We start from the raw sequence: 27,592 nt of genomic DNA, 5'->3' as shown, positions 1-27,592 counted from the left end.
CTTTGGGTTTTGTTTGCTGTGTGGATAATGAAATGAAAAACAGAAATTTATAAACACCAATTACAAGAAAGCCCAAAAAATAGCTTTAAATGTCCACACCCTCAGATTATCCATGATTAGAATGAGTTTCTTCATAATATTTGGAGAAACTCCTAAATTTCTTTAGTCAATTCCTTAAAACATCCTCACCCAAGATGCAGATGTAAAAAATCAGATTAGTAGAAATGTGTCATTCCATCATTTGTTCACCAATGGATCCTCTGCAGTGAATGGGTGCCGTCAGAATGAGAGTCCAAACAGCTGATAAAAACAGAACAATAATCCACACCACTCCAGTCCATCAGTTAACACCTTGAGAAGACAAAAGCTGAAACAAATCTATAATTAAGACATTTTAACTAAAATACATTGAGTCCGTAATTCATAATAACGCTTCATCCAGTGAAAAGTGGTCTGGTCTGAATCAGGAGAGAAACTGCACAGATCAAGCACTGTTTACAAGACAAAACAGCTCTAAACAAATATGTGGCTGGATTTTGATGCGAGAGACAACAGGAGACTTTTTCACTGGAGGAAAAATGGTTTTATCAGCTGTCATGCTGACGGCACCCATTCACTGCAGAGGATCCATTGGTTAACAAATGATGAAATGACACATTTCTACAAACCTGATGAAGAAACAAACTCAACTGAATATTTTATTTTTGTTTCTTATTACTTGTGGATTATTGTGATGTTTTTATCAGCTTTTTGGACTCTCATTCTGACGGCACCCATTCACTGCATGTGAGACAGTGATAGAATCACATATTTATACCAATCTGATGAAGAAACTCATCCTAATCTTGTATTTTTATTTTTGCGTGAGCTATTCTTTAAAACTAAAACACATTTCTGTTGAGAAACTGAACTGTGTGATTGATGATTTAAATGTAAATGTCCAATTAAGATTTATAAATGCAGATTTAAATGAAAAATAGATCTGAAGCATTTATTAATCTTAGTTAATATTATTTGAACACATATGAGCTGACATGAACTAACAAAGAACAAAATACTGTAACTAATGTATCACTCATTGTTAGTTAAAGCAGTAACTGAAGTCAACTAATGCTGCCACATTGTTACAGTGAAATACTGATTTCTTTGCTCTCGTAATCTCTGATGAATTCATTTTTTCCATTCCCTGTAAGCACTGATGTAACAGCATCATAAGTGAGATGATTGCTGTATTTCCACACCGCTGTAGGAGTTACAGATAAAATACTGACAGATTTCTGACGGGTGGTTTCTCTGCTCATGGGAGGCGACGGGGATCGGCTGATATAAAGCTCCTCTCTCTCTCACACACACACACACACTTTCAGACACACACACACTCATCTAACGAGACAAGCATGAGAGCAGTACGGACTTTGCAGTATAGAAACTCTGCCAGCCAAGATCAAGGTGAGTCAAACTGATTTCTATTGATAAATCTGATTTAGATTTTTAATTTCTGTGAACATTAGTAGACTAGTAAAATGATAACCTAATAATATTAATAGTTAAACTACACCTTTCATTTGAGTCCTTTATAGTTTTTGTTATAGATAAAGTTTGACTGACTCTTTCAGAGTTTCTAATTAGACATGGTTTTATTCTGTATTAGTGTGTCTATTAGTACAGTGGACTACTTTAGAGGTTTTGTGGTTAAAATCACAGGTGAGGTTTGATTTGTGAACCGTTAACGGGTTTAACAGCATCTGCTAAACGAATGCATCCTCAGTTCAGATGAGTGATGAGTGAAGTTTGTCCTAAAGCAGCTCTTGATGTTAGGATGTCAGTGTTAGTTTAGGGTTAATGACTGAACAGATACTGTTTGAACTGAACTGAGCTAAATCAGTCATGAAATGACTTTAACTGGAAAATTGAGTGTTTACTATATTCCTCTTGCATTATCAACACACTATTTATTTGTTTAATCCTGTAAACCTGCTTTGACACTATCTGTATTGTATATAGGCGCTGTAGAAATACTCAACTTGATCTCCATAACAGCAGCTTCTTCTCAGTGGAAACATGTGAATAAATCAACATCATGAAATCAATGTTTGTAAAACGTAATCTAAATGCTCTCCATTCATCAGATCGACCACACCTGATCTACAGCCAGTTCTTGTGATGAAATATGCGCTGTCATCTCGTCTTTAAGCTTATCGTGAAGGGCTCTGAAACAAACCTGCCAAACTAGTTGTGTCGTGAACTAACCCTGTGTTTCCAGCAGCTGTGATGAAATTGGATTTGCAATGTGTGAAGAACAACACCGATCACCACACCAATGAAATCACGGTGGAGCGTCTGATCGTGCGCAGAGGACAAGCCTTCAGTCTGATCCTGAGCGGCGAGCGATTAGATCAGAACGACATCGAGCTCACTGTGGAGACAGGTAGAAATAAAAACAAAAACAGCCATTACAGTCACAGCACAAGTCTCTCCTGCTCGTTCATTTGATTGAAATACGTGAAAAAATATTAAATAATATTAGAATTTAAAATAACCGTTTTCTATGTGAATATCTGTTTATTCCTGTGATCAAAGCTGCATTTTTAGCATCATTACTCCAGTCTTCAGAAATCATTCTAATGTGACCCTGGACCACAAAACCAGCCATAAGGGTCACTTTTTGTAAACTGAGATTTATGCATCATCTGAAAGCTGAAGAAAAAAAATATGCTTTTCATTAATGTGTGTTAGGATAGGACAATATTTGGCTGAGATACAGCAATATGAAAATCTGAGGGTGCAAAAAAAAAAAAAAAAATCAAAATATTGATAAAATCACCTTTAAAATTGTCCAAAGGAAGTTCCTAGGATTGCATATTACTAATCAACAATTAAGTTATAATATATTAATGGTAGGAAATTTACAAAATATCTTCATGGAACATCATCTTTAATTAATATCCTAATGATTTTTTATCATAAAAGAAAAATATATCATTTTAACCCACTTTTGTGGTCACATATGCTGATTTGTTGCTCAAAACTAATTAATCAATTAATTAACTTTTTATTTAAAAAAAAAATCTAAATATTGAGAAAATCACCTTTAAACCATGAAGATATTCTGTAAATTTTCTACCATAAATATATCAAAACGTAATTTTTGATTAGTAATATGCATTGCTAAGAACCTAATTCTAAAACATCATCTCTAGTCAATATCCAGAAGATTTTTGGCATAAAAGAAAAATCGATTATTTTGACCCATACAATGTGTTTTTGGCTATTGCTACAAATACACAAGTGTTACTTAAGACTGGTTTTGTGCTCCAGGGTCACATTTGCTGATTTGCTGCTCAAGACACATTTCTAATTATTATCAATGTTGAAAACACTTGTGCTGCCCAAAAGTTCTGAGGAAGCAAGTCAGCATTTCAGAATGATTTCTGAAGGATCATGCAACACTAAAGACTGAAGTAAACGTTTGATGTTGTGTGTTTGTGTGTAAGGTCCTGGTGCGTGTGAACAGAAGGGCACGCTCTCGTCCTGCAGCACAAAGCCACAAAACTGCACCAGCGCTGCTAAAGGCTGGAGTGTGAAGGTGTTGAGTGGCTCTTGGTCCTCCGTCACCCTGTCCATCCTGTGTCCGCCAGACGCCTGCATCGGCCTCTACTCTCTGAAGTTGAGAAGCGGCTCCAGTGCGTGCGAGAGCGCCGTAACCGTGCTCTTCAACCCCTGGTGTAAAGGTACGTCTGCATCTGAGCTGAAGCTGATGATCTGATTCTGAGATGATCCACATGAGCTTCAGCATCTCCTTCTCTATCTCCAGATGATTGGGTGTTTCTGGCGAACGAAGCGGAGCGGCAGGAGTACGTCATGAACGAGCAGGGAACCGTGTATAAAGGAGTGGAAGATTACATCACCACTATGAGCTGGGACTTTGGTCAGGTGAGAACAGTCACATACCACACATTCACACTAGTGATCGCCACTGTTACTTTTAAAAGTAATGCATTACAATATTGAGTTACTCCCTAAAAAATAACTAATTATGTTACTTAGTTACTTTTTATGGAAAGTAATGCGTTACGTTACTTTTGCGTTACTTTTTAAATCTGGGCAGGGCTTGCTTGTTTGTTTTTAATATTAAAAGTTGTATTTTTGTCAAATGTAAAAGCCTTTTCACAGCAAAAGCCTCAGACTTAGAGAAACGTAAATCTCCGTCTGTACAGTAGACCGCAGAAGAACAAATGTCAACTCTTCAGCAATAAAAAAAGAAAACAAATGTTCGATTATCTTGAGTCATTTCTGCTTATTAGTATGGATGAATTGGATCATCGAAGGTCGGCAGCAAAGACATCGGTTAATAAAATGGGATTAAATACATAAAGGATATTTCTATTATTTAACAATTTAATCATTGCAGGTTTGCGTTGAATTTCAGTGTTTTTATTCATTTTGAAGAACACTGTATCTGTTTTTTAGTGAGTGAGATGAATTAATGCATGTTCACATTTATTCTAGAACTAAAGGAACATCTTACTCACAATTTCTCTCAACATGGAGACAGGAGAGCTTTTACTCAATAAATGGGGGAAAAGTAACAGGCGTTATTTATTTAAAAAAAGTAACTCAGATATTTTCTTGTCAATTAAAAAGTAATGTGTTACTTTACTAGTTACTTGGAAAAAGTCATATTATTACAGAACTTGCGTTACTTGTAATGCTTTACCCCCAACACTGATCGTTTGTGCAGAGAGTGAAAGCTAAAGCTTAATAACAATGGAAGCCTAAAATACATCATTCGGAACTGCAAAAGGTCTTATTTGTGTGCACTCACAATATCAACAAAACGTTGTGCTTTTGTAAAATAGCTAAAGATGCACTTTTCGCCGTCTCGGTCTTGATCCAAAACTTTACCTTACCGACATGAGAAATATATCTTTAGGGTGCTTTAAACGACTACTTTAAAACTAAAGAATTCTTGTAATACAATAACGTTATATTGCGTAAAGTTAATGCAAAAATTCCACCTCCAAATAAAAAGTATGTGGCATACCTGTCTTTACATTTAAAATCACAATTTTTGCTCATAAAGGTAAGAGTAATACAGCAGTAATACATTCTTGTAATGCGTTACCCCAACACTGGTGATCACACACACACACAGGATCTGAGCTGATGTCTGTCTGTGCTTCCTGCAGTTTGAGGAGGATATCTTGAACATCTGCCTGAAGATGCTGGATTTGAACCCAAAGTGTCTGAAAGACGCCCCAGAGGATCATTCAGCGCGCTGCAACCCCATCTACGTCAGTCGAGTGGTCAGCGCTATGGTAAAACACCTGATTAACACACATTCACATCTGATTCATTGAGAGTTATTTCAGCAGCAGGGAATGAAAGAGCTGCCTCATTATCATATGCAGATGAGCACTGATGAATATTGGTGTGTTTAGATCAACGCAGACGATGATAAGGGAGTGCTGATGGGTAAGTGGGACGGGTCCTTCATCGGAGGCACACTTCCGTCCAACTGGAACAGCAGCGTGGACATCCTGAGACGCTGGTTCAAATACGACTGCCATCCCGTCAAATTCGGGCAGTGCTGGGTGTTTGCAGCGGTCATGTGCACTGGTACATACACACTCAATGTTGTTTCAGTATTACTAAGATTCTATTATTAGTATTTTATTTTTTATTTCATTTATTTACATTGTCATTTTACTTTTTGTTAAACTGCTACCAAGTTTTTTGTGGATTTTTGCAATTTCTATATCTATGTGTGTATATATATATATATATATATATATATATATATATATATTTTCTGTTATTTTGGTACATTACGTCGTTAGACTAAACAAAAACAAGACCCAAAAACATAGCCTTGGCAACTAGCCATAAAAAAAGTTTCAAGTTTCAAAATTTCAAGTACCAAACCTGTTGTTTATGGTAAAGATAATAATAATAATAATAATAATAATAATAATAATAAAGAAAGATTTTTGACCCTGGACCACAAAAAGTGTCAATCAAGAGTCAAAAGTTTTGAAATTAATTTATTTGAAGCTGAATTAATAAGATGTATGGTTTGTTAGGATAGAACTATTGAACTATGAAAATCTGGAATTTGAGGGTGCAAATGCATATAACTAACGAAAAATTACGTTTTTATATATTTATGGTATGAAATGTACAAAATATCTTCATGGAACATAATCTTTACTTATTATACTAATGATTTTTGGCAGAAAAGAAAAATTACCCGTGCTACTTAAAAATTGATTAGTGCTCCAGGGTCACACACACACATATCATATCATATATATATATACACATATAGAGAGAGAGAGAGAGTGAGAGAGAGATAAATAAATATTTTTTATACAGATAACATTTATTCAAAGCATCAACACTGCAAAAAATGTTTTTCATACAGTGATTTTTTTGGTCTTGTTTCCAACAAAAATATTTCTATTCTATTTTCTTGACAAGTAAAAAATATTTTCTTGTTTTCAGAAAAAAACAAGTCACAATTAAGTGAGTTTTTGCTTATAACAGGCAAAATAATCTGCCAACAGGGGTAAGCAAAAAATGTCATTTCAAACAGAAAACAATATTATTTTTCTTACCCCATTGGCAGATTATTTAGCTTGTTGCAAGCAAAACTGCACTTAATTTTGACTTGTTTTTTTCTGAAAACATCTAAAAAAATGCTTCCTGATTTAAGACAAAAAAAACAAAAAGAAAAGCATTTTTTGCAGTGAAATCGTAGTTTGTGGTAGTTTTGGTGAAGTGTAATCCCTCTGTTGTGTGTCTGCAGCGTTGAGATGTCTGGGGATCCCGTGTCGCGTCGTCACTAACTTTGAGTCGGCTCACGACACGGACCAGAACCTCATTGTTGATGAATACTTCAGTGACTACGGCGTGAGACCCAAAGCGAACAAAGACAGTGTTTGGTGAGAGTCTGACGTCACACTATTGCTCTTCAACGGATCTGTGATGGTGTGTTTATCATTATTGGACGGCAGTAAGTCTCTGACACAGTGCATGTTCTGCAGGAATTACCACGTTTGGGTGGAGGGCTGGATGAGGCGTCCGGATCTCTCTCAGGACTCGTTCTACGACGGCTGGCAGGTTCTGGACCCGACGCCGCAGGAGAAGAGCTCAGGTGAACAGATGCAGCATCCACATCTACAATCAGATCAGAGATTCAATAACTTCAGTCATTATTTGTTGTAATTTGATTTAATTAAAATGATTGCTTTTTTAGAATTTTTTTATTTTAAGTTATTTACTGGTAATTTAAATTATGACTTTTTATGATTTTTTTTTTAAAGATTTGTTTTAATTTGACATTTGTCTTAAGTAGCATGAGTATATTAGCAGCAATATCCAAAAATACATTGCATGGGTCAAAATTATCTAATTTTCTTTTATAGCAAAAAATCATTAGGATATTAAGATCATGTTCCATAAAGATATTTTGTAAATTTTCTACCATAAATATATCAAAACTTATTTTTTGACTAGTAGTATAGCTAAGAAATTCATTTGGAGATCTTTAAAGGCAATTTTCTCAAAAGTTTGAGTTTTTTTTTGTTTTTTTGCATCCTCAGATTCTAGATTTACAAATAATTGTATTTCTGCAAAATAATTCTATCCTAACAAACCATTTCCATCAATAAAAAGCGTATTTATTCAGCCTTCAGATGACGTATAAATCTTAATTAAAAAAAAAACTGATCCTTATAACTGGTTTTGTAGGTCCAGCCTCACATTTGTTTTTTTAATGTATTGTTTGATTTGAAAGTTATTTCATTTTGGTAAATTATAATTAAATTAAATGTAATACTTTAGGATTATCATTTAAGTTTTAGAGTTTTGTTTTAACAAGTTATTTACCTCATTTTATCTTGATTTTATGTATTTTAGTTTTTATTTTCAAACTATTTACAGTAGGTTAATAAATTACTTAATATATATAAGTATTTGTTAATAAGACTGTTGTTTTTACATATTATTATTTAATTGTAGTTTTATTTTTATTTAATTTTTTTACTTAACATATTGACTTGATAGGTTTTAATTACATTTTTAAAGAACATTACGTGAGTGAATCCTCAGTGAAAACGAAGCGTTTAACAGAGATAATGATGATATATTTGGTTCAGGTACTTACTGCTGTGGTCCAGCGCCGGTCAGAGCCATCCTGGAGGGTCACACCGACGTCAAATACGACGTGCCCTTTGTGTTTGGAGAGGTCAACGCAGACAAAGTCACATGGCTGGTCATGGCCAACGGCTCCAAAAAGAAGATCCTATCAGACTCAAACATGGTAGGACAGAGCATCAGCACTAAAGCTGTGGGCAGCAACAACAGACAAGACATCACTCACCTGTACAAACACCAGGAAGGTCAGTATCTCTCACACAGAGCTCATATCTGACCCTCAGAGTCCATCAATGTATCTGAGCATGTAAGACTGTGTCCCTCAGGCTCTGAGAAGGAGAGAGCGGTGTACGACGAGGCCGTGAAGCGCGTGACGGACCTGAAGATCAGCGAGACGCCGCGTCCAAACGTCCACATGAAGGTGAGTCTGGAAGGAGCGCCGCTGAACGGAGCCGACATCGGACTCAAGCTGCTTCTGAAGAGCGACAACACCAAAGCGCAGGATCTGACGCTGAAGATGAGCGCTCAGGTCATGAGATACACAGGAAACCCAGCGGCCGGAGTCTGGAATCACACCACCGATGTTCAGCTGCAACCCAAATCAGGTGAGAGGACTAGTCCTACGCAGGTGCATATGGCCCCGGGGCAGATTGGGAGAGCGCTGAGCCGAGGGACAACTTTTAATTGAAACGAGGGAACCAATAGAGTCCTGCCCTTGTCTGACAACTATCAGAGCCCATGTTGCAGTCATTAAAATAGTTTTGTTTTTTAATGGCAAAGTGGCTAGATTTCATTTTGTTTCTAAATTAAGTTAATGTTTGGAACATTTTATGTTTGTTAAAGTAATTTAAACATTTAACCTAGATAATGTGCACTGTTAGACGCCTATCCATTCGCTTGCAGTGTTGGGGAAAGTTACTTTTAAGAGTAATGCATTGCAATATTGAGTTACTAATGACTTTTTATGGAAAGTAATGCGTTACGTTACTTTTGCGTTACTTTTTAAATCTGGGCAGGGCTTGCTTGTTTGTTTTTAATATAAAAAGTTCTATTTTTGTCAAATGTAAAAGCCTTTTCACACCAAAAGCCTCAGGTTTAGAGAAAAGTAAATTGACGTCTGTACAGTAGACCGCAGAAGAACAAATGACAACTCTTCAGCAATAAAAAAAAAAAAAAGGAAAACAGATACTTATTAGTATGGATGAATTGGATCATCGAAGGTCAGCAGTAAAGACATCGGTTAATAAAATGGGATTAAATACATAAAGGATATTTGTATTATTGAACATATTTAATTATTGCCGGTTTGCGTTGAATTTTAGTGTTTTTATTCATTTTGAAGAACACGGTGTTTGATTTTTAGTGAGTGAGATGAATTAATGCATGTTCACATTTATTCTAGAACTAAAGGAACATCTTACTCACAATTTCTCTCAACATGGGGACAGGAGAGCTTTTAATCAATAAATGGGGGAAAAGTAACTCAGATATTTTCTTGTCAATTAAACAGTAATGTGTTACTTTACTAGTTACTTGGAAAAAGTCATATTATTACGTAATTTGTGTTTTTTGTAATGCATTACCCCCAACACTGGCTGTTTGTGCGGAAAGTGAAAGCTAAAGCTTAATAACAGTGGAAACCTAAAACTTTTATTTGTGTGAACTCACAATATCAACAAAACATTGTGCTTTTGTAAAATAGCTAAAGATGTGTTTTTCGCATCTCTGTCTTGAGGAGGAGCACATCACAAAAATGATCCAAACTCAGCGAATATTTACCTCACACGAATATAGTTATCTCACTACAAATTAATGAGTGTAAAAACACAAGTATTGTTTGTATTTTATCATTTTATGTATTTGATCAGACTTGCATTCTACAAATAATGAATGGACTTAAAAACGGACTTTAAATATGATTTCCAAGCATTTATACCCTAAATAATTATGTACTTAAAGGAGCAGTTCACTTTCAGAACAAAAATGTACAGAGAATGTCTTGTCATCCAAGATGTTCATGTCTTCCTTTCTTCAGTCATTAAGAAATTGTTTTTCAAGAAGGATTTCTCTCCATATAGTGGACTTCTATGGTGCCCCGAATTTGAACTTCCAAAATGCAGTTTAAATGCAGCTTCAAAGGACTCTAAACGATCCCAGCCGAGGAAGAAGAGTCTTATCTAGCGAAATGATCAGTTATTTTCTAAAACATTTACAATTTATAGACTTTTTCATCTCTACACAGAGCTAGACAAGCATTTAAGGATTTGAGGTTAAATGGTAAATAAACTGTAATTTTTTTTTTTTTTTTTTAGAAAATAACCAATCGTTTCACAAGATAAGACACTTCTTTCCTCAGCTGTGATCGTTTAGAGCCATTTGAAGCTGCATTTTGGAAGTTCAAACTCAGGGCACCATAGAAGTCCACTATATGGAGAGAAATCCTGAAATGTTTTCCTCAAAAAACAATTTCCTTCCGACTGAAGAAAGACAGACACGAACATCTTGGATGACAAGACATTCTCTGTACAATTTTGTTCTGAAAGTGAACTACTCCTTTAAGAAAAATCATGATTGTGGGGCTTGTACACATTTTTTGCAAATGGTGCCCAGAGATAACTTGCTACGCCACTGATCCTGACGACTGACCAGTGACACCTGGCTTACACAAAACACACAGAGTGAACATTACATGAACTCAAGAACCCGTGCGTTTGTTCCAGAGCAAACGATTCCCTTCACGGTGCCGTTTTCCGCATACGGACCCAAACTGATGGACAACAACTGCATCAAAGTGTCAGTGATCGCCACGGATAAGAGCGACTCAAAGGAGGCCTATCTGGCGGAGAAAGACGTGGTTCCTCACAGTCCGACGCTGACGGTCACGGTGCGTGTCTTCACTCGTGTTCTGATGTCGATGTGGTTAGTTGAGTGGGTCTAACCTGTGAGCGCTGTGTTTGTGTGTCTCAGGTGAGCGGGACTCCTATGCAGGACAGTGAGATGACGGCTGAGGTGGTGTTTGAGAATCCTCTGACCGCTCCGCTCAACAACTGCTCCATGACCCTCACCGGCAGCGGCCTGCTCAAACAAACAGAGCAATCCAAGTGAGTCAGAGCTCCTCCTGCACACACTGAACTCACACTCGCTCACACTCTATCCTGTGATTCATTCTGATTTTACTCAAACTATTTTATTACATTTTAGTGTTAATCTTATAGATTTGTAGATCTTACTCAAGCTATTTTATTTAATTTTTATAAGAATAAAAAAAAACAAGAATTATTTTGATTAATAATAGTTATTTACTTTATTCATATATGTGACCCTGGACCACAAAACCAGTCATAAGGTTAAATTTTACAAAACTGAGATGTATACAACATATGAAAGCTCAATAAATAAGCTTTCTATTGATGTATGGTTTGTTAGGATAGGACGATATTTGGCTGAGATACGTCTATTTGAAAATCTGGAATCTAAGGGTGCAAAAAAATCGAAATACTGAGAAAATCACCTTTCTCACAGTTCTCCAAATTAAGTTCTTAGCAATGCATATTAATAAGCAAAAATTACATTTTGATATATTTCTAGTAGGAATTTTACAAAAAATCTTCATGGAACATGATCTTCACTTAATTTCCAAATGATTTTTGGCATAAAAGAAAAATCAGTAATTTTGACCCATGCAATGTATTTTTGGCTATTGCTACAAATATACCCCAGCGACTTAAGACTGGTTTTGTGCTCCAGGGTCACATATTTACTTAACTGAATACAATATAATTACAATCATATTTACAGTAAGTAATTTTTAACATTTAACAGGTAACATTTAGCTTTATTTTACTTTTAATTTAATTAGTTGATTTAATGGGTCAGAGTCGAAAAAGGGTTAAGGCATAAAAGCAATAAGTTTAATACTGCTTTAAATTGTTGTTTTTCATCAATTAAAAACTTTTCCATTTCATTTAATTGCATTTTTGTTTTTGTTGCTCTGTGCAAAAAATTACCATCTAACATTTTTCCCTAATTTACAGAAGACACCCATTAAAATGTCATTTAGTGTCAATCTTGTCAGGTATATTTACAACAAAAAACTATTTATGGCATATTAAAAGATGAATTACTCCAATCCAAAATACTAAACAGTTGTAATTCTAAATGTTTAAAATTCGCCACTATCCTAGGTTTTGCCCATTTGTTACTAAGAATTGTTTTACTCATTTAAAACACAATAACATGTAATATGCTCCCTTATTCTTTTATATATTTGAATATGTACCAGTCAGAATAAGCATGTTGTTTGAATTTTTACATGAATATTGTTACACTAAATGACAATGTAACACAACTTAAAGTAAATTTTGACATTTTATTCTCAAAAAACTTGGTTAACTTTTACATTTTAATTTGACATTTTTCTAATTTAATTCACATTGTTTTATTGTTTGGGTTGTTGTTTTTTACTTTAAAGTTATTTAATATTAATTTAATACATACATTTTTTATGATCTACTTCATTCATCGTTTTTAAAGTGTTACAATTTTGTTTCATTGAGTTAGTTGGCTGTATGTTTTTAGTTGATATTATTTATTCAATAAACCCAATTGCAGTTTAATTGATATTACTTAAAATGCAGAATTTAAAAAAAAGCACGATTTATTCATTTTTGCAAATGAACTCTTTATTTCACGATTATTTAATTAAAAAAATTTTTTTTTTTACTATTTTCTAAAGATTTTTTTAAATTAACATTTAATTATTTAACTAGTTTTAAGTGTTTTATTTCAAAATTATTAATGTTTAATGAATTGTGATTTAATACATACATTTTTTAAAAAGTTTTAAGAGTTTAACATGAATGGTTTGTGTTCGTCAGCGTGGTGGAGCTCGGTCCGGGACAGAGAATCACACTGAAGGTGACGTTCAAGCCCTACAGAATCGGACCAAAGAAACTGGTGGCCAACTTTGACAGCTCCACCTTTAGAGACATTAAATCCAGTGTGGACATCAACGTGCGACCCTCCACCTCACGCATGGCATTCCTCAGCTTTAGCAGATAGCAACACTAGAACAACCATCAGAGGACAGGACTGTCCATTACATGACTTCAGCTTTATTTGCACAAACAGCAGCCGTGAACAATGAAGATTATTTATAGTTCATCCACACAGCTAATCTGTGTTCAGTCTGAATAAATAAACATGTAAAGCAAAAGTTGTTGATCCAATTTACTGCAGGAGGTTTTGAGCGATTACAGAAAGAGCATGAGCATGACCAATGTTATGAATAATGTGAAAACATCACTAAATATGCAATAATAAAGTATTTATATCAGAGGTCAAGCGTCTGTGAACATGAATTGCGGCATCATTCAGAGAGATGGACTAATTCATAGCTTGGGGAAGTCAGACAAAGTTCAAACTCCTTATAAAACACTTTCTGCTGTTCGAAATCCATCAGCATGACGTTCTTCTACAAGAACAATAAAAGCAGCGGAACCTGGTTTATCCGAGCAAACCCTGTCTGTGACGCGCCGCTACGAGACGCAGTCGTGCAGAAGTGATCTGATCTTCTCCAGGTTGTGTTCGACGGCGCCGCTCAGAAACTGCACCCAGGAAACATCAGCCTCCGCACAGACATGACTGGACCTGATTGAGACACCATCACAACCACATGAGGACAAGAAGACGGACCTCTGAAACTCTGACAGGCGTGACAAACCTATGAAAGCCTGCTTCCACCACTCAATTAAAAAAAATAAAAAAAATGCAAAAAGGTTATTGCAATCACAATTCTGGCTTGTTTTCTCAGAATAGCATGATATAAACTTGCAATTCTGAGTTTTTTTTTCTCAGAATTGAGAGGCATAAACTTGCAATTGCGAGTTATGGTTAGAATTCCAAGATATAAACTCGCAATTCTGAGAAATAAAGTTAGAATTGTGTAATATAAAGTCACAAATGAGAGTTATAAAGTCACAATTCTAAGAAAAAGTCAAAATTGTGTGACAAAGTTGCAATTGTGAGTTATAAAGTCAAAATTTCAAGATATAAATTTGCTATTCTAAGAAATAAAGTCAGAATTCCAAGATATAAACTCGCAATTCTGAGAAATAAAGTTAGAATTGTGTGATATAAAGTCAGAAATGCGAGTTATAAAGTTGCAATTCTAAGAAATAGTCAAAATTGTGTGACAAAGTCGCAATTGTGAGTTATAAAGTCAGAATTCCAAGATATAAACTCACAATTTTAAGAAATAGTCAAAATTGGGTGATTTAATGTCGCAATTCTGAGAAATAAAGTTAGAATTGTGATATAAAGTCACAATTGCGAGTTATAAAGTATAAATTTCAAGATATAAATTTGCAATTCTAAGAAATAAAGTCAGAATTGTGGGATTTAAACGTACAATTGCGAGTTATAGTTAGAACTGCAAGATATAAACAAAATGACAAAGTCGCAATTGTGAGTTATAAAGTCAGAATTCCAAGATTTAAACTCGCAATTCAAGGAAATAAAGTCAAAAGTGTGATATAAAGTCGCAACTGCGAGTCATAGTTAGAATTCCGAGATATAAAGTCACAATTCTGAGAAATAAAGTTAGAATTGTGTGATATAAACTTGCGATTTTGTGAACCTATCAGTCTTTTTTTCCTCCCCAGAACTGGACTTTAAATTTAAGTTAATTTCTTAAAATGACGAGAAGAAATACAAAGTTGCAATGGTGAGAAAAAAGTCAGAATTGCTAGTTTATATCCTACAATACTGACCTTCTAACTCAATTGTGCATTTATATATCCCAGAATTGTGACAAAAAAGTCAGAAAAGTGGCGGAAACGGGCTTCCATTCAAACCCCATAGCACACAGAAAAAAATAAAAGATTCTTTCTAAACAAAATATATTTCTAATACATGCTAAAGACTAATAAAATATACTTTTGTATTATTAATACAAAATTTATTAATATAATTTTGTATTCACTTTCTCTTTTATATACCAAAATATATTTCAAATATTACCACAATTTAAAATAACAGTTTTCTATTTGAATATACTTTAAAATATAATTTAAAGAATTTTTATCAGCCAGTACTCTTGTCTTCAGTGTCACTTGATCTAACATGATTAATATTAAAAATAAATACTTTTCATTCATCAAAGAATCTATCACAGGTTCATAAAAATATCCACAAACGTTTCCAATGTTAACAGCAAATCAGCATATTAGAATGGCCAAGCTAGTCATAAGGGATAGTCTTAAATAAGCTTGATTGATGTATGGTTTGTTAGGACAGGACAATATTTGTCCGAGATGCAACTATTTAAAAATCTGGAATCTGGAAAATAAAAAATAAATAAATAAATAGCCTTAAATTATCCAAATGAAGCTTTTAGCAATGCATATTACTAATCAAAAATTAGGTTTTGATATATTTACGGTAGGAAATTTACAAAATATTTCCACTGAACACAATCTTTACTTAATATCCTAATGATTTTTAATCATTTTGACTCATTCAATGTATTGTTGGCCACTGCTACAAATATACCCGTGCTACTTAAGACTGATTTTGTGGTACGGGGTCATATATATATATTTTAAAATATAATATACATACATTTTAGACATATTTTAAAATATACTTTTGTATTTTGCCATTTGTTGTATATTTAAAATAGATGTAATTTGTGTGGGACATGACTGATGTGTGAAAAATGATGAAGGGTGTAAGAAATGATTGGAAATGTGACTGTGCAAGACACTAATGATAATAATTAGAACATTTTCTCCTCCTAACTGCAGTGATTTTTCAGGTTCAGGTAGACTAGTGATTACCTGACTAAACCAGTCTCTCACCTGGTGATCTCCAGCACCTTCTTCAGCACACACACCAGTTTACACACCTATAATCATGAAGAATCATTCAATCAACATCATTCAGAAGCACTATTACAGCCAAACATCTACAGCAGCAGCCAAATGCTTTGTCATAAAAGGGTTCGATCTACAGCAGGGGCGCCAAACGTCCAGGTGTTCCTATAGGGCCACAACCCTGCTCCAACACACACAATGAGCAGTTTACAAATAAACCTAAATGACTTGATTAGCTGGATAATTAAGGGTTGGAGCTGAACTATGCAGGGCTGTGGCCCTGATCTAAACCAGAGGTGGGGGTTTAACCAAACAAAATGTACAAAACACACCCCAACTTCCTGCTCAGTTGAGATAGATTTGACTTTATTTTTACAGATTAAAGTGAAATGGTCTTAGTGGTCCTAGTGATTGGTTTAGTCCTCCTCATCCTCTAATGAGTAACTTTTAATTTTTTTGTATTAAATTATGGGCTATTTACATTACGCATTATATACTTTTTTTTTTCTGTAAACACATTTACAAACTGTGAAAATAAGCATAAGTGCAGTTTCTGTTCCACTTTTGTTGTAGCTGAAAAAAATTGAAATGCTCTCTAATGTTGTGACTGATTCAAGTAACTGTTCAAGGGGCAAAAACGTTTTTTCATGCACCTGTCGAAGTAAAGATTTTTGGGCTTTTGGTTTTTCATAGTGTTTTTTTTTTTCAGACTAGTGGAAAGAAAACATCCAAAAGACACGGTTAAGTGTTTCTATTATAGCACTTTATCTATTTGTGTCAATAGATTTCAATTACAATACATATTTTTAAAGGCCAAGAGTTTTTTCTCCTACACTGAGCCATAAATCTGCACTTCAGTAGCACTTACACACACCACACTTTACATTTGTATTCCTGTCTATATCCTGAAGGTTTTTACAGAGGGATTTGTTCATATAGAATTTGCTTGATTTTATACATTTTATTCCCCAAAAAACTGACACAAAAATATGTTTGCTGTCTGTTCTGAATTATGGAGTGACAAAATGAGATCCCCTCTGTAAAAACATTTGACTCTAATATGTCAAAAAAATTAAACTAGAATTTAGAAACTTGTGTTTAGTGTTTAGATTTTTGTATTAGAAATGTATGCACATTAGTGCATACTTCATTAAATAATGCCTTATTTGCATTTTAGAAAACTTGCAATACAAAAAAAGTTTGCGAATACCAATGTAATCAATCAACTGGGTAAATAAGGTAATAACTATCAGTTAATTTTTACCCTATTCGCCTGCAGTGTCTCGCCTTAAACCAAAGTTACATTTAATAAAATGTTTATAAAAATCGTCCTTACAAAGCTAAAACTGCAAACACTGTAAGAGCTCATTTGTGTCCCTGACGTACAGTAAATATGTGCACTAGTTCAGTCATGATCTGAAGAGCGTCTGCAGCAGTGACTGAATCCTCCAGTAAATCCGAACCCATCAACTCTGATTAAGCCGGATCATTTGCACGTCCGGACGCCCACAACTCACCTGTTCCTCGTGACTAACTGTTCTGACACACCTTGTGTCCCGGTGATGCTATTAATAATATTGCGCCAGATGAATGATGTCATGCTGGGATTCGTCCAGGGGAGCGAGGGGCTCGTCTGAACTCGTCCCGTGAGCGTGATGAAGGTGTGATCTGCACTTACGTTCACCTCGACGGACGACCGGTCCACGGGGGGGTAGAGACTGAGGGCGAGGTCATCAACGCTAATGACATAAAACACAACCGTCATTATCAGACACTGCGATATGAAGAAGGTTTGGCTGGGTGGTGATGTTTGGTGTGGCGTGATTTAATGACAGGAGAAAATGTGTGAATGACTGTGAGTGTTTGTACTTGTTTTGACTACACTAGAGAGGGCCAAACTGTCAAACATTGTGAAATACTTTGTCAACCCACGAGTGACACATTTGACTGGTCATCACTAGTTCAAAGGGCTTGGAAAAACAGACAAAACATGTACTGATGTGAAGTTTAGGGGTCAGGAGTGGGTTAGCTGAGAGAAAATCAATGCAATGACCTCACTAAGCCAAACAAACATTTGATTTGATTACTAGTGAATTTACCAACTTTTATCAGTCAGAAACAACATTTATGCTACCATTCAAAAGTCTCTTCTGCTCACACCAAGGCTGCATTTATTTAATCAAAAATACAGTAAAATTGTAAAAAATATTATAATGTAAAATAGCTGTTTTCCATGTGAACATCTGTTAAACTGTAATTGATTTCTGCGATCAAAGCTGAATTTTTTTTAGCACCATTACTCCAGTCCTTAGTGTCACATGATGCTTCAGAAATCATTCTAATATGCTGATTTGCTGCTCAAGAAACATTTCTGATTATTATCAATGTTGAAAACTGTTTTTTTGTGGAAACTGCCTTACATTTGATTTTTTCACAGATTCACAGATGAACAGAAAAATCTAAAGAACAGCATTTATTTGGAATGGAAATCTATTGTACAGGTTTCCTACCCATTTTTCATTTTAAAATACTATACTGCCCTCCAAAGGCAAAGTGCAGTAACTACACATTTGGCAAAATTTAATCAAGGCTTAAAATGGACTTTGTGGCAACCGTTTTGTCTTGTGGCAAAGTCTCCTGGTTTAATTTTGTCCCGTTTCAGAGAATCGAGAGTGTCAACATGTTTGACTAGCTGGCGTAAAAACTTTAAAGGCATTTTTCTCAGTTTCAGTGTTGGCGTAGTTACTGCACTTTGCCTTTGGAGGGCAGTATACTTTTCCAAAGCTCAAAGACTCAAATTTCCAAAGCTTGTAGATTTTAATCATGATTAAACGCATCCAAAATAAAAGTTTATTTTTACATATCAAATGTGTGTTTACTGTGTATATTTATTATGTATATATAAATACACATGTATAGATTAAAAAATATATTTTTATGAATAGTTAAACTTGTATTTAATTTAGATTATATATAAAATTATAAATATTTTATATTTAAATCTAAAATATTTTTCTTTAATAAACACGTATGTGTGTGTATTTTTATATACATAATATATACACACAGTACACACACATATAGTATGTAATCATAAACTTTTATTTTGGATGCGATTAATCGTTTGACAGCCCTAATATAAAGAAGTCATCAGTAAATCCCTAAAATAAAAAATCTAAACTTTTACAAAATATTTACATTTACACATTAGAATTTCTAGTTTTATATAACCTTTGTTTATTTCCTTTGTGCATCACTGCCAACTTACTATAAATAAAACAAGAGCATGGATACATTTGAATTAACAGGGATCTACTTGCTTAAAATTAGGCTTTTCTTATGGTAGTAGCTCTAAAATCAAGGCGTAATGTCCAATTTAACACATCCTCTGTGGAGCAGAAACAATGACACAAAACGGATAAAAAAATTCAAGGGTGTATAAAAAGACTGTTACTGCAAAAAGTGTTTAAAATGTGGTTTTGGTTAAGGCAGTACGCAATATTTAAAGGCTTTAGGTGCCAAGCAATGAGCTGATGGCACAATAGGCGGCTCAGTCTGCATTGTCCAACTATATATGCTAAGTTCAATAGTTTCTTGTGAACCCTGTTTGTAACATGTCTTTACTGTCTCTTTTGATCAACTTAATGCATCCTTGATGAATATTCATCTCTTTAAAAACAAAACCTTACTGATCTCAAACTTTTGAATGATAGTGTGTATCATTTAAAACATTTCAACTTTATTCAATTTCACCATGATCTGAGTGAAGTTACATTTTAATAATGTGTTATTGCAGAGCCATCATATTCTAATTCTGATCCAGGACTGATTTCATATTTTACAGAATAAGCTGTACGACTTTAATAATTTTGCTCTATAGTTTCTATAATCGTCGCACCTCGGACTGATTTCTTTAGCCGCGTCTGCGAGGTCGTCTAGCTGCGCGATGTTCTCATCCGTATCCAGTTTGCCGTTGTTTCTGACGGCGGAGGAGAGTTTGCGCAGACTCGCTCCGGACGCCTTCATCAGACCCTGACACTGAGAGATCAGCTGCCGGTCCGACTCTGACCAGTACGTGTCCTGATTACCACGACCGTCTGCTTCATCATCATCATCATCTAAAACATCCCCAAACGGATCCTGAGCCTCAGCCAGAGCCTGAAGAGAGAAGACAAGCAGTTCTCATGAACACTGACATGGACTCCACAGACAACTGAGTCAAACTGAGTCACATTAACTGCCTAAACTCATGTGAACATCAACTATATTAAAAAAAACAATCTTCATTTACAGTGCCTTGCAAAAGTATTCATACCCCTTCATTTTTTTTTCACATTGTGTTTTGTTGCAGCATTATGTTAAACTGCTTTAAATGAGTTTTTCTCCACATCAGTTTACACTCCATACACCATAATAATGACAAAGCACAAACCAGATTTGCAAATTTTACAAATGTGTTGAAAATAAAAGACTGAAATAAATAGATTGCATAAGTATTCACACCCTTAACTCAGTCCATAGTTGAAGCACCTTTACAGCCTCAAGTGTTTTTGGGTCTGATGTGAGCATCTTTGCACATCTGCATTTGGCAATTATCTGCCATTCTTTGCCTCACCTTTTCACCTCTCCATCTCTGTCAGCTTGGACATTTTCTAGAGTCCTAGTTGTTCCAATCGTCTTCCATTATGGAGAATGCTTCTGTCAACCTTCAATGCAGCAGATTTGTTTCTGAACTCTTCTCTAGATCATCGCCTTAACGCAAGTCTGTCACTGAGCTCTACAGGCAGTTATCTTGGTTTTTGCTCTGATCTGCATTTTCAGCTGTTAGACCTTTTCTGAGAGGTGTGTGTCTTTCTAAATCAGACTCATTCAAATGAATTTGCCACAGTTTAACTCCACTCCAAGTGTAGGAACATCTAGAAGCAATATGAATGCTCCTCAGATACATTTCCAGTGTCCCAGAAAAGGGTATGAATACTTATGCAACGGGATCTCTTCAGTTTTTTTTTTCTAATAAATTTGCACAAATGTTAAAAACCTATTTTTTGCTTTGCCATTATGGAGTAGGGAGTGTAGATTGATGTGGGGAAAAAAGTAATTTAAAGTAGTTTAACATAATGCTGCAACATAACAAAATGTGAAAAAAATTAAGGGGTATGAATACTTTCGCAAGGCACTGAAGCCATAAGACTGTGCTAGATGATCTCTGACCTGCTCCATCTCCTCCAAGGCATCTTTCACCAAACCAACATATGATGTTAAGACCCTCAACACGACACTGCGGTTATCTGTGAGGACATCAGTATAATAAAACACCGAAAACCGAAATCAGCCATTAATTCTAATGTGAACTCTGCATAATGCACTATAGAAATAAATTTAAAGGATTACTTCTTTTTTCTTCAGTTGCAAAGAAATTAATTTTTTTAAGGAAACATTCCAGGATTTTTCTCCATATAGTGGACCTCAGTGGTGCTCAGTGGATTGTCAAAAAACTCTCTTTTCATTTTCTCCTCCAACTTCAAAATCGTCCTACATTGCAGCAATAGTACCGGCCCAGTGTTTAAAAAGTGGACATGCAAAGAAAGTCAAACACCCTTTTTAAAAAAACAGCAATGGAGGATGATTTTGAAGTTGAGAAAATTAGTTTTTCGTCATAACCTGTCTTGAACCGGAGTACACAGAGTACACATGTGCATCGCAGATGAGGATTTGAGGTTAAAAAGTCTATAATTATTCATTTTTAAAAGAAAATGCCTGATTGTTTCACTAGATACACTGCAAAAAATGTTTTTCTAACTTTTTTTTGTCTTGTTTCCAGCCAAAATATCTAAAAATTCTTAAATCAAGAAGGATTTTCTAGACAAGTAAAAATTATTGTCTTGTTTTCAGAAAAAACAAGTAAAATTTAAGTGTGTTTTAGTTTGAAACAAGCTAAATAATCAGCCAATGGTGTAAGAAAAATAATCTTGTTTTCTGTCTGAAATAATTTTTTTGCATCCCCATTGGCAGATTATTTAGCTCGTTCTAAGCAAAAATTTACTTAATTTTGAGTTTTTTTTCCTGAAAACAATAAATTTAATTTTTACTTGTGTAGAAAATCTTTCTTGATTTAATAATTTTTAGATATTTTGGCTGGAAACAAGACAAAGAAAAAGATTTAAGTAAGAAAAGCATTCTTTGGCAGTGTAAGAGCTGTATTCCTCGTCTGGGATTAATTAGAGCCCTTAGAAGCTGCATTTAAACTGCATTTTTAGCCTTCAATCTGTCAAGCACCATTGAAGTCCACTATATAGAAAATAATCCTGGAATGTTTTCATCCAAAAACTTAATTACTTTGTGACTGAAGAAACATCTTAAACTTGATTAAGAACTATTTAAGTGATGAAAGTTGTACAAAATAAATCCAAAAAGTCACAAACGTTTCATGTGTTTTGGTTCTGCACTGTTGCAGAGGTAAATTACTCTAGGATTCTTTAGTAGCTCTCAAACCTTTCGGCAGCTGGTTAAACTGGTCACACGCGGCCCAGACGCCTCCAGTGGTCATCAGCTGCTCCTGCGACAGACTGAGAAAAACATACTACTGGATCATCAAACTACTAATACAGACTCTGCACACCGTACAGAATTTACATGAGAAAATTGACGATAAATGAAAATATAATCAAACCTTTCTCCAGGAGAGGAGAGAATGACCTCCAGCAGCTGAACGAGTCCATCCAGCACCTCCGCCGTCGCGTCTCTGACCGCCTTCCTCAGCGCAACTCCTGCATTAAACAACACATTCGCTTCACTGGGTCACTTGTCAGACAGTTACATACTAGGTTTCTCAACAATCAGAGTGAAACACAAACACTGAGTTCATTACAGGGTCATGAGACGCTTGTGTAACAGAAAAATGTCTAATAAAGACAAGCAGATGAATCTTCAAGAGCTGATTAATGTCAAAGACTGAACAGAGATGCTACAGACAGCACCACACTGCAAAAAATGCTTTTCTTACTTAGAATTTGTCTTGTTTCCAGCCAAAACATCTAAAAATTCTTAAATCAAAAAGGATTTTCTAGACAAGGAAAAAAATATTGTCTTGTTTTCAGAAAAAATAAGTTTAAATTAACTGAGTTTTTGCTTGAAACATGCAAAATAATCTGCCAATGGGGTAAGAAAAATAATCTAGTTGTCTGCTTGAAATAAGATTATTTTTCTTACCCCATTGGCAGATTATTTTGCTTGTTTTAAGCAAAAACATGCTTAATTTTGACTTCTTTTTTCTGAAAACAGGACAATTTTTTTCTTGTCTAGAAAATCCTTCTTGATTTAAGAATTTTTAGATATTTTGTCTGGAAACAAGACAAAAAATCTAAGTAAGAAAAGCATTTTTTGCAGTGCAAACAACAGTAAAGAGACAGTAAACTATTACACTCCCAGAAAAAAGGTACAAAAGCTATCATCAGTGCAGTACCCTTTTAAAGATGCACCTCTGCAACTTATTTACCCCTTAAAGCGTGTGTATTAGTACTTTAAACATGCATGTTAGTACCTAAATAAAAAGCTATTCGTTTTTTTTTCTAAGTGCAATAATTGTAATGTATTTTATTGGGTAATGTGTAATATATCTGTTTTTGTTGTGTGGGGGTGTGTTCAGGGTTCTTTGTTATATGTTTAGTTAGGTAGATATGTCTGCGTGCAAGGACTGAATTTGTGGTTGCTGCTGTAACAACCTAATTTTCTGTGAAGGATTAATAATTATATTAACAATAATAAATGCTTAGTTTTAGACACTTTCAAAACACTGCTTCGTGAACCCAACTGCCAAAGTTATTTGGGGCTTCATTACATCACAACCGCTTCAAGACTAGTATCTGTGGTTTCATTTGATTTCATTACAGAGATATCTTTAAATCTGTATAACAGAAAGGAAGGGCTGTAGTTAATAGTCGGCTATTAACAGAACAAGGCATGCTATTACATAAAATAACACATAATAAACAGACACCTTACATTTTATGCTATTAGATGATTCGTTAATTGCATTTAATAGATTATACTTTCAATTCAACTTACTTGGCTTGACAATTGTTTCATAAAAGGTGTTTTATGCAAGTTCAGGTCGAGGTTTTATTGCATTTGCACAGTTTTGACCAGCAGTGTGTGCCATTTCGAGTGATTCACAATTTGTTCAACTAATTCATCGTTTTGAAAAGCTTTGTTTCTCCCATCACTCTTACTGTCTTTTAAAAGGTAGCGCCCAAGTGACAGCTTCTATACTGTGTTTTAAATGCAGAAATCATGACTTCTTCATAAACTAAATAACTAAATAAAATTCTGATGAAGTATCCTGACCAGAGTTGGGGAAAGTTACTTTTAAAAGTAATGCATTACAATGTTGCGTTACTCCCTGAAAAAAGTAACAAATTACGTTACTTAGTTTAGCTTTTTATGGAAAGTAAAGCGTTACGTTACTTTTGCGTTACTTTTTAAATCTGGGCAGGGCTTGCTTGTTTGTTTTTAATATAAAAAGTTGTATTTTTGTCAAATGTAAAAGCCTTTTCACAGCAAAAGCCTCAGACTTAGAGAAAAGTAAATCTCCGTCTGTACAGTAGACCGCAGAAGAACAAATGTCAACTTTAATAATAAATAAATAAATATTTATTTAAAATAAAATAAATAAAAAAGGAAAACAAATGTTAGATTATCTTGAGTCATTTTTGCTTATTAGTATGGATGAATTGGATCATCGAAGGTCAGCAGCAAAGACATCGGTTAATTAAATGGGATTAAATACATAAAAGATATTTGTATTATTTAACATATTTAATTATTCCAGGTTTTTATTCATTTTGAGGAACACTGTGTTTGTTCTTTAGTGAGTGAGATGAATTAATGCATGTTCACATTTATTCTAGACCTAAAGGAACATCTTACTCACAATTTCTCTCAACATGGAGACAGGAGAGCTTTTCATCAATAAATGGTGGAAAGTAACTGGTGTACTTTGTTTACTGAAAAAGTAACTCAGATATTTTCTTGTCAATTAAAAAGTAATGCATTACTTTACTAGTTATTTGGAAAAAGTCACAGTATTATGTAACTTGCGTTAGTTGTAATGCATTACCCACAACACTGATCCTGACAGTATTCATCCTCTCACAAGATCATTTTGCATTTTGGGCTAGATTATTGAAGTATTGGGAGACGTCAATCAGCTGGTTAGAATGCTGCTACTAGTGCTTAGTACTTGTGTAAGTTACCTTGGCTCTTTGGTAACCAAAAGTAAACTGTAGACAATGTCAGCACACTCTTCTGAACAGATTCGGCTATTTTCCCACAGTCCTGGAGGGGGACAAACAGACCAACGCTATTTCAGATGCAAAAACACTGCATGACAGACACAGTTATATTCATATTCTGCAGGGGTCAAAGGTCAGTCTAATGGGGTCAGACGCACCGCCTCTGATGGCATCGGTGGCCTTGAGAACATCACGCTGAGTTTTGTTGCTTCCTGAGACGCTGATTTAACAGCTTCACCTGTGGAATAAGAACACGAGTGAGTCATTTAGAGTCATTCTGGAGTCAAATGATGTTTAGATGAATCACAAACACCGAACTCAGAATCTCCCAGAAGTTTGACAAGCTGAATGTGCCGCTGCACTCGTTCGACTCTCCATCTGAAAACAGAAACACATCACATCAATATATGAATACATGTCTGTTTAATAATTAAGAGTGTCTAATAATTAAGGGGAGACACTGCAGGCAAAAATAGTTTTTTCATGCACCTGTCAAGTTTGAGATTTTGGGCTTTTTGCTTTTTCATAACCCTAACTGTTTTTTCACACTTGTGGAAAGTAAAAACCTAAAAGACACTGTTAAGTCTTTCCTTTATAGCACTTTTTCTATTTGTGTCAATTGATTTAAATTACAATAGAGTTTTTTAAAGGCCAAGAGTTTTTTCTCCTACACTGAGCCATAAGTTCAAGTTCAAGTCAACTTTATTGTCAATCAAACCATGCAACACTACATTACACAGCAGACTGAAATTGCGTTTCTCCCATACTCCAATGTGCAATTTTAAGACAAGATATGACACACACTAAACGTAAACTAAACATTAGACTAAACATAGTGCAAATAGACAGTAAACAGATAAATTTAAAAATAATTTACAGTTACCAGACTATCCTACTGTTCCAGAATGGTCAGGTTGAGGTATTTTACAGTAATGCAATACAAGGTGCAATATGACAGAAGTGCAAAGTGCAGAGTAGCAGCATGGAGATAAATGAGTTTTGTAAACTTGTCACATTCTAGTGCAAAGGATATTGGCGTATGTGCATAAGAGTATTTGCAAACATTGGGTTTGCCTATAAATCTCCACTTCAGCAGCACTTACACACACCACACTTTGCATTTTCATTCCTGTCTGAAGGTTTTTCCAGAGGGATTTGTTCAGATATAATTTGCTTGAGTTTATACAACATTTTATTCCCTCCGAAATTAAAAACAAATAGTGTTTTCTGTCTGTTCTAATGTTTTTCTGAATAATGGAGTGACAAAATGAGATACTCAAAATTCCTTCTGTAAAAACATTTGACTCTAATATGGCAAATAGAATTAAACAAGAATTTAGAAACTGACTTCATCCAGTGTTTAGATGTTTGCACTAGAAATGTATGCAAATTAGCGCATATTTTATTAAATAATGACTCATTTGCATATTTAAACCTAACATTTTAGAAAACCTAATACAAAGATGTTAGCAAATATCAATGTAATCAACAAACTAGGTAAGTAAGGCGATAACTATTAGTTATTTTTGTACCTTATTCACCTGCAGTGTCTCGCCGTGACAGTATAAATACTGTAGAACAACTTTAGAGTATAATTTACCTGAACATTGTAGCGGTATCTCTAATAATCTTTAGTTATTTAAGAAATCACACTTTCATCATGTCTGTTAAATGACAGCGAATGTGTGTCAACACACCATGACTGTTCACTACATAAACACTACCGACTGCTAGAATCAGAAAAGATGTAAACAACAATATTTTAGTCACTAAGTTTAACTTGTTCTGTGTGAGTTTGTTTGTGTGTGAGTTTGTCGGGTTTATTGTTTATATCGCAGTGTTCCTGTGTGTTTGTCGCGCTCTTTAGCCGTTAGCCGTCACACAAACACAGCTAAAGTCTGTCGTTAAATGACATGACAGGATCCCATCATACCTCTCACTCGATCTCTGCTGCATTTGACGGTGTTACAGAGGTTTCGTAACGGCAGCAAAACATCTGGACGTGAATTATCGGCGCTCATGATTCGGTTCGCGTCTGTCTCGTGGATCCATGGAACGAACATCAAGCGGAACGAAAGATCGGGTGAATCCCGCCGGAATGTATCTGTGGTGCACCGCAGCGTTGTTTTGAACATATTTGCGTAAACTTTTACAATATTATAAACAAATAAACATTTGAATGAAAATTATACAATTAAAAATTAAATTAAAATATAATAAATGTTCTGCACTTTTTTTTACAGACATGTAGGGCTTCGTGCAACAACTGCT

General features: G+C 34.8%; 2 protein-coding genes across 3 annotated transcripts; one reads left to right on the top strand and one right to left on the bottom strand.

The window, feature by feature from the left end:
- Window positions 1–1,316: 1,316 nt before the first annotated feature.
- tgm8 (transglutaminase 8) lies at window positions 1,317–13,372 on the top strand. Of its 2 annotated transcripts, none has more exons than XM_073851493.1 (13): window positions 1,317–1,449; window positions 2,267–2,428; window positions 3,495–3,731; window positions 3,815–3,933; window positions 5,190–5,318; window positions 5,442–5,619; window positions 6,809–6,944; window positions 7,047–7,156; window positions 8,160–8,402; window positions 8,484–8,762; window positions 10,878–11,041; window positions 11,125–11,258; window positions 13,035–13,372. In XM_073851493.1, exons 1-13 carry the CDS (start codon window positions 1,398–1,400, stop codon window positions 13,216–13,218), a joined length of 2,127 nt encoding a protein of 708 aa, XP_073707594.1. In that variant the 5' UTR covers window positions 1,317–1,397; the 3' UTR covers window positions 13,219–13,372. The 2 variants fall into 2 exon arrangements, with proteins under 2 accessions (XP_073707594.1, XP_073707593.1); XM_073851492.1 differs by having other exon boundaries at window positions 1,373–1,449; window positions 2,264–2,428.
- On the bottom strand, window positions 13,373–27,383 carry ccndbp1 (cyclin D-type binding-protein 1). The gene is made up of 11 exons (XM_073851494.1): window positions 27,255–27,383; window positions 25,640–25,699; window positions 25,480–25,559; window positions 25,283–25,364; window positions 22,702–22,798; window positions 22,524–22,597; window positions 21,243–21,319; window positions 19,930–20,189; window positions 17,710–17,770; window positions 16,017–16,063; window positions 13,373–13,806 (listed from the first exon to the last, which is right to left on the bottom strand). The coding sequence occupies exons 1-11, from the start codon at window positions 27,340–27,342 to the stop codon at window positions 13,695–13,697; spliced, it is 1,038 nt and encodes a 345-aa protein (XP_073707595.1). The 5' UTR covers window positions 27,343–27,383; the 3' UTR covers window positions 13,373–13,694.
- Window positions 27,384–27,592: the final 209 nt, after the last annotated feature.

Source organism: Garra rufa, chromosome 12 (assembly GCF_049309525.1).
Source record: "Garra rufa chromosome 12, GarRuf1.0, whole genome shotgun sequence".
In the NCBI taxonomy this organism is placed as follows: domain Eukaryota; kingdom Metazoa; phylum Chordata; class Actinopteri; order Cypriniformes; family Cyprinidae; genus Garra; species Garra rufa.
Note: the sequence above shows the minus strand (reverse complement) of the source record. Positions and strands in the feature narration are given on the sequence as shown.

Bases quoted from the DNA above. Each gene is read 5' to 3' on its own strand.
- tgm8 (XM_073851492.1), top strand. From the start codon at position 1,398: ATGAGAGCAGTACGGACTTTGCAGTATAGAAACTCTGCCAGCCAAGAT. The intron at 6,945-7,046 runs GTGAGAGTCTGA...CATGTTCTGCAG, and splicing joins GCGAACAAAGACAGTGTTTG to GAATTACCACGTTTGGGTGG. The intron at 11,259-13,034 runs GTGAGTCAGAGC...TGTGTTCGTCAG, and splicing joins AAACAAACAGAGCAATCCAA to CGTGGTGGAGCTCGGTCCGG.
- ccndbp1 (XM_073851494.1), bottom strand. From the start codon at position 27,342: ATGAGCGCCGATAATTCACGTCCAGATGTTTTGCTGCCGTTACGAAAC. The intron at 17,771-19,929 runs GTGCGACGATTA...TTATGTCATTAG, and splicing joins GCTAAAGAAATCAGTCCGAG to CGTTGATGACCTCGCCCTCA. The intron at 13,807-16,016 runs GTGAGAGACTGG...TGTCTCAATCAG, and splicing joins AAGGTGCTGGAGATCACCAG to GTCCAGTCATGTCTGTGCGG.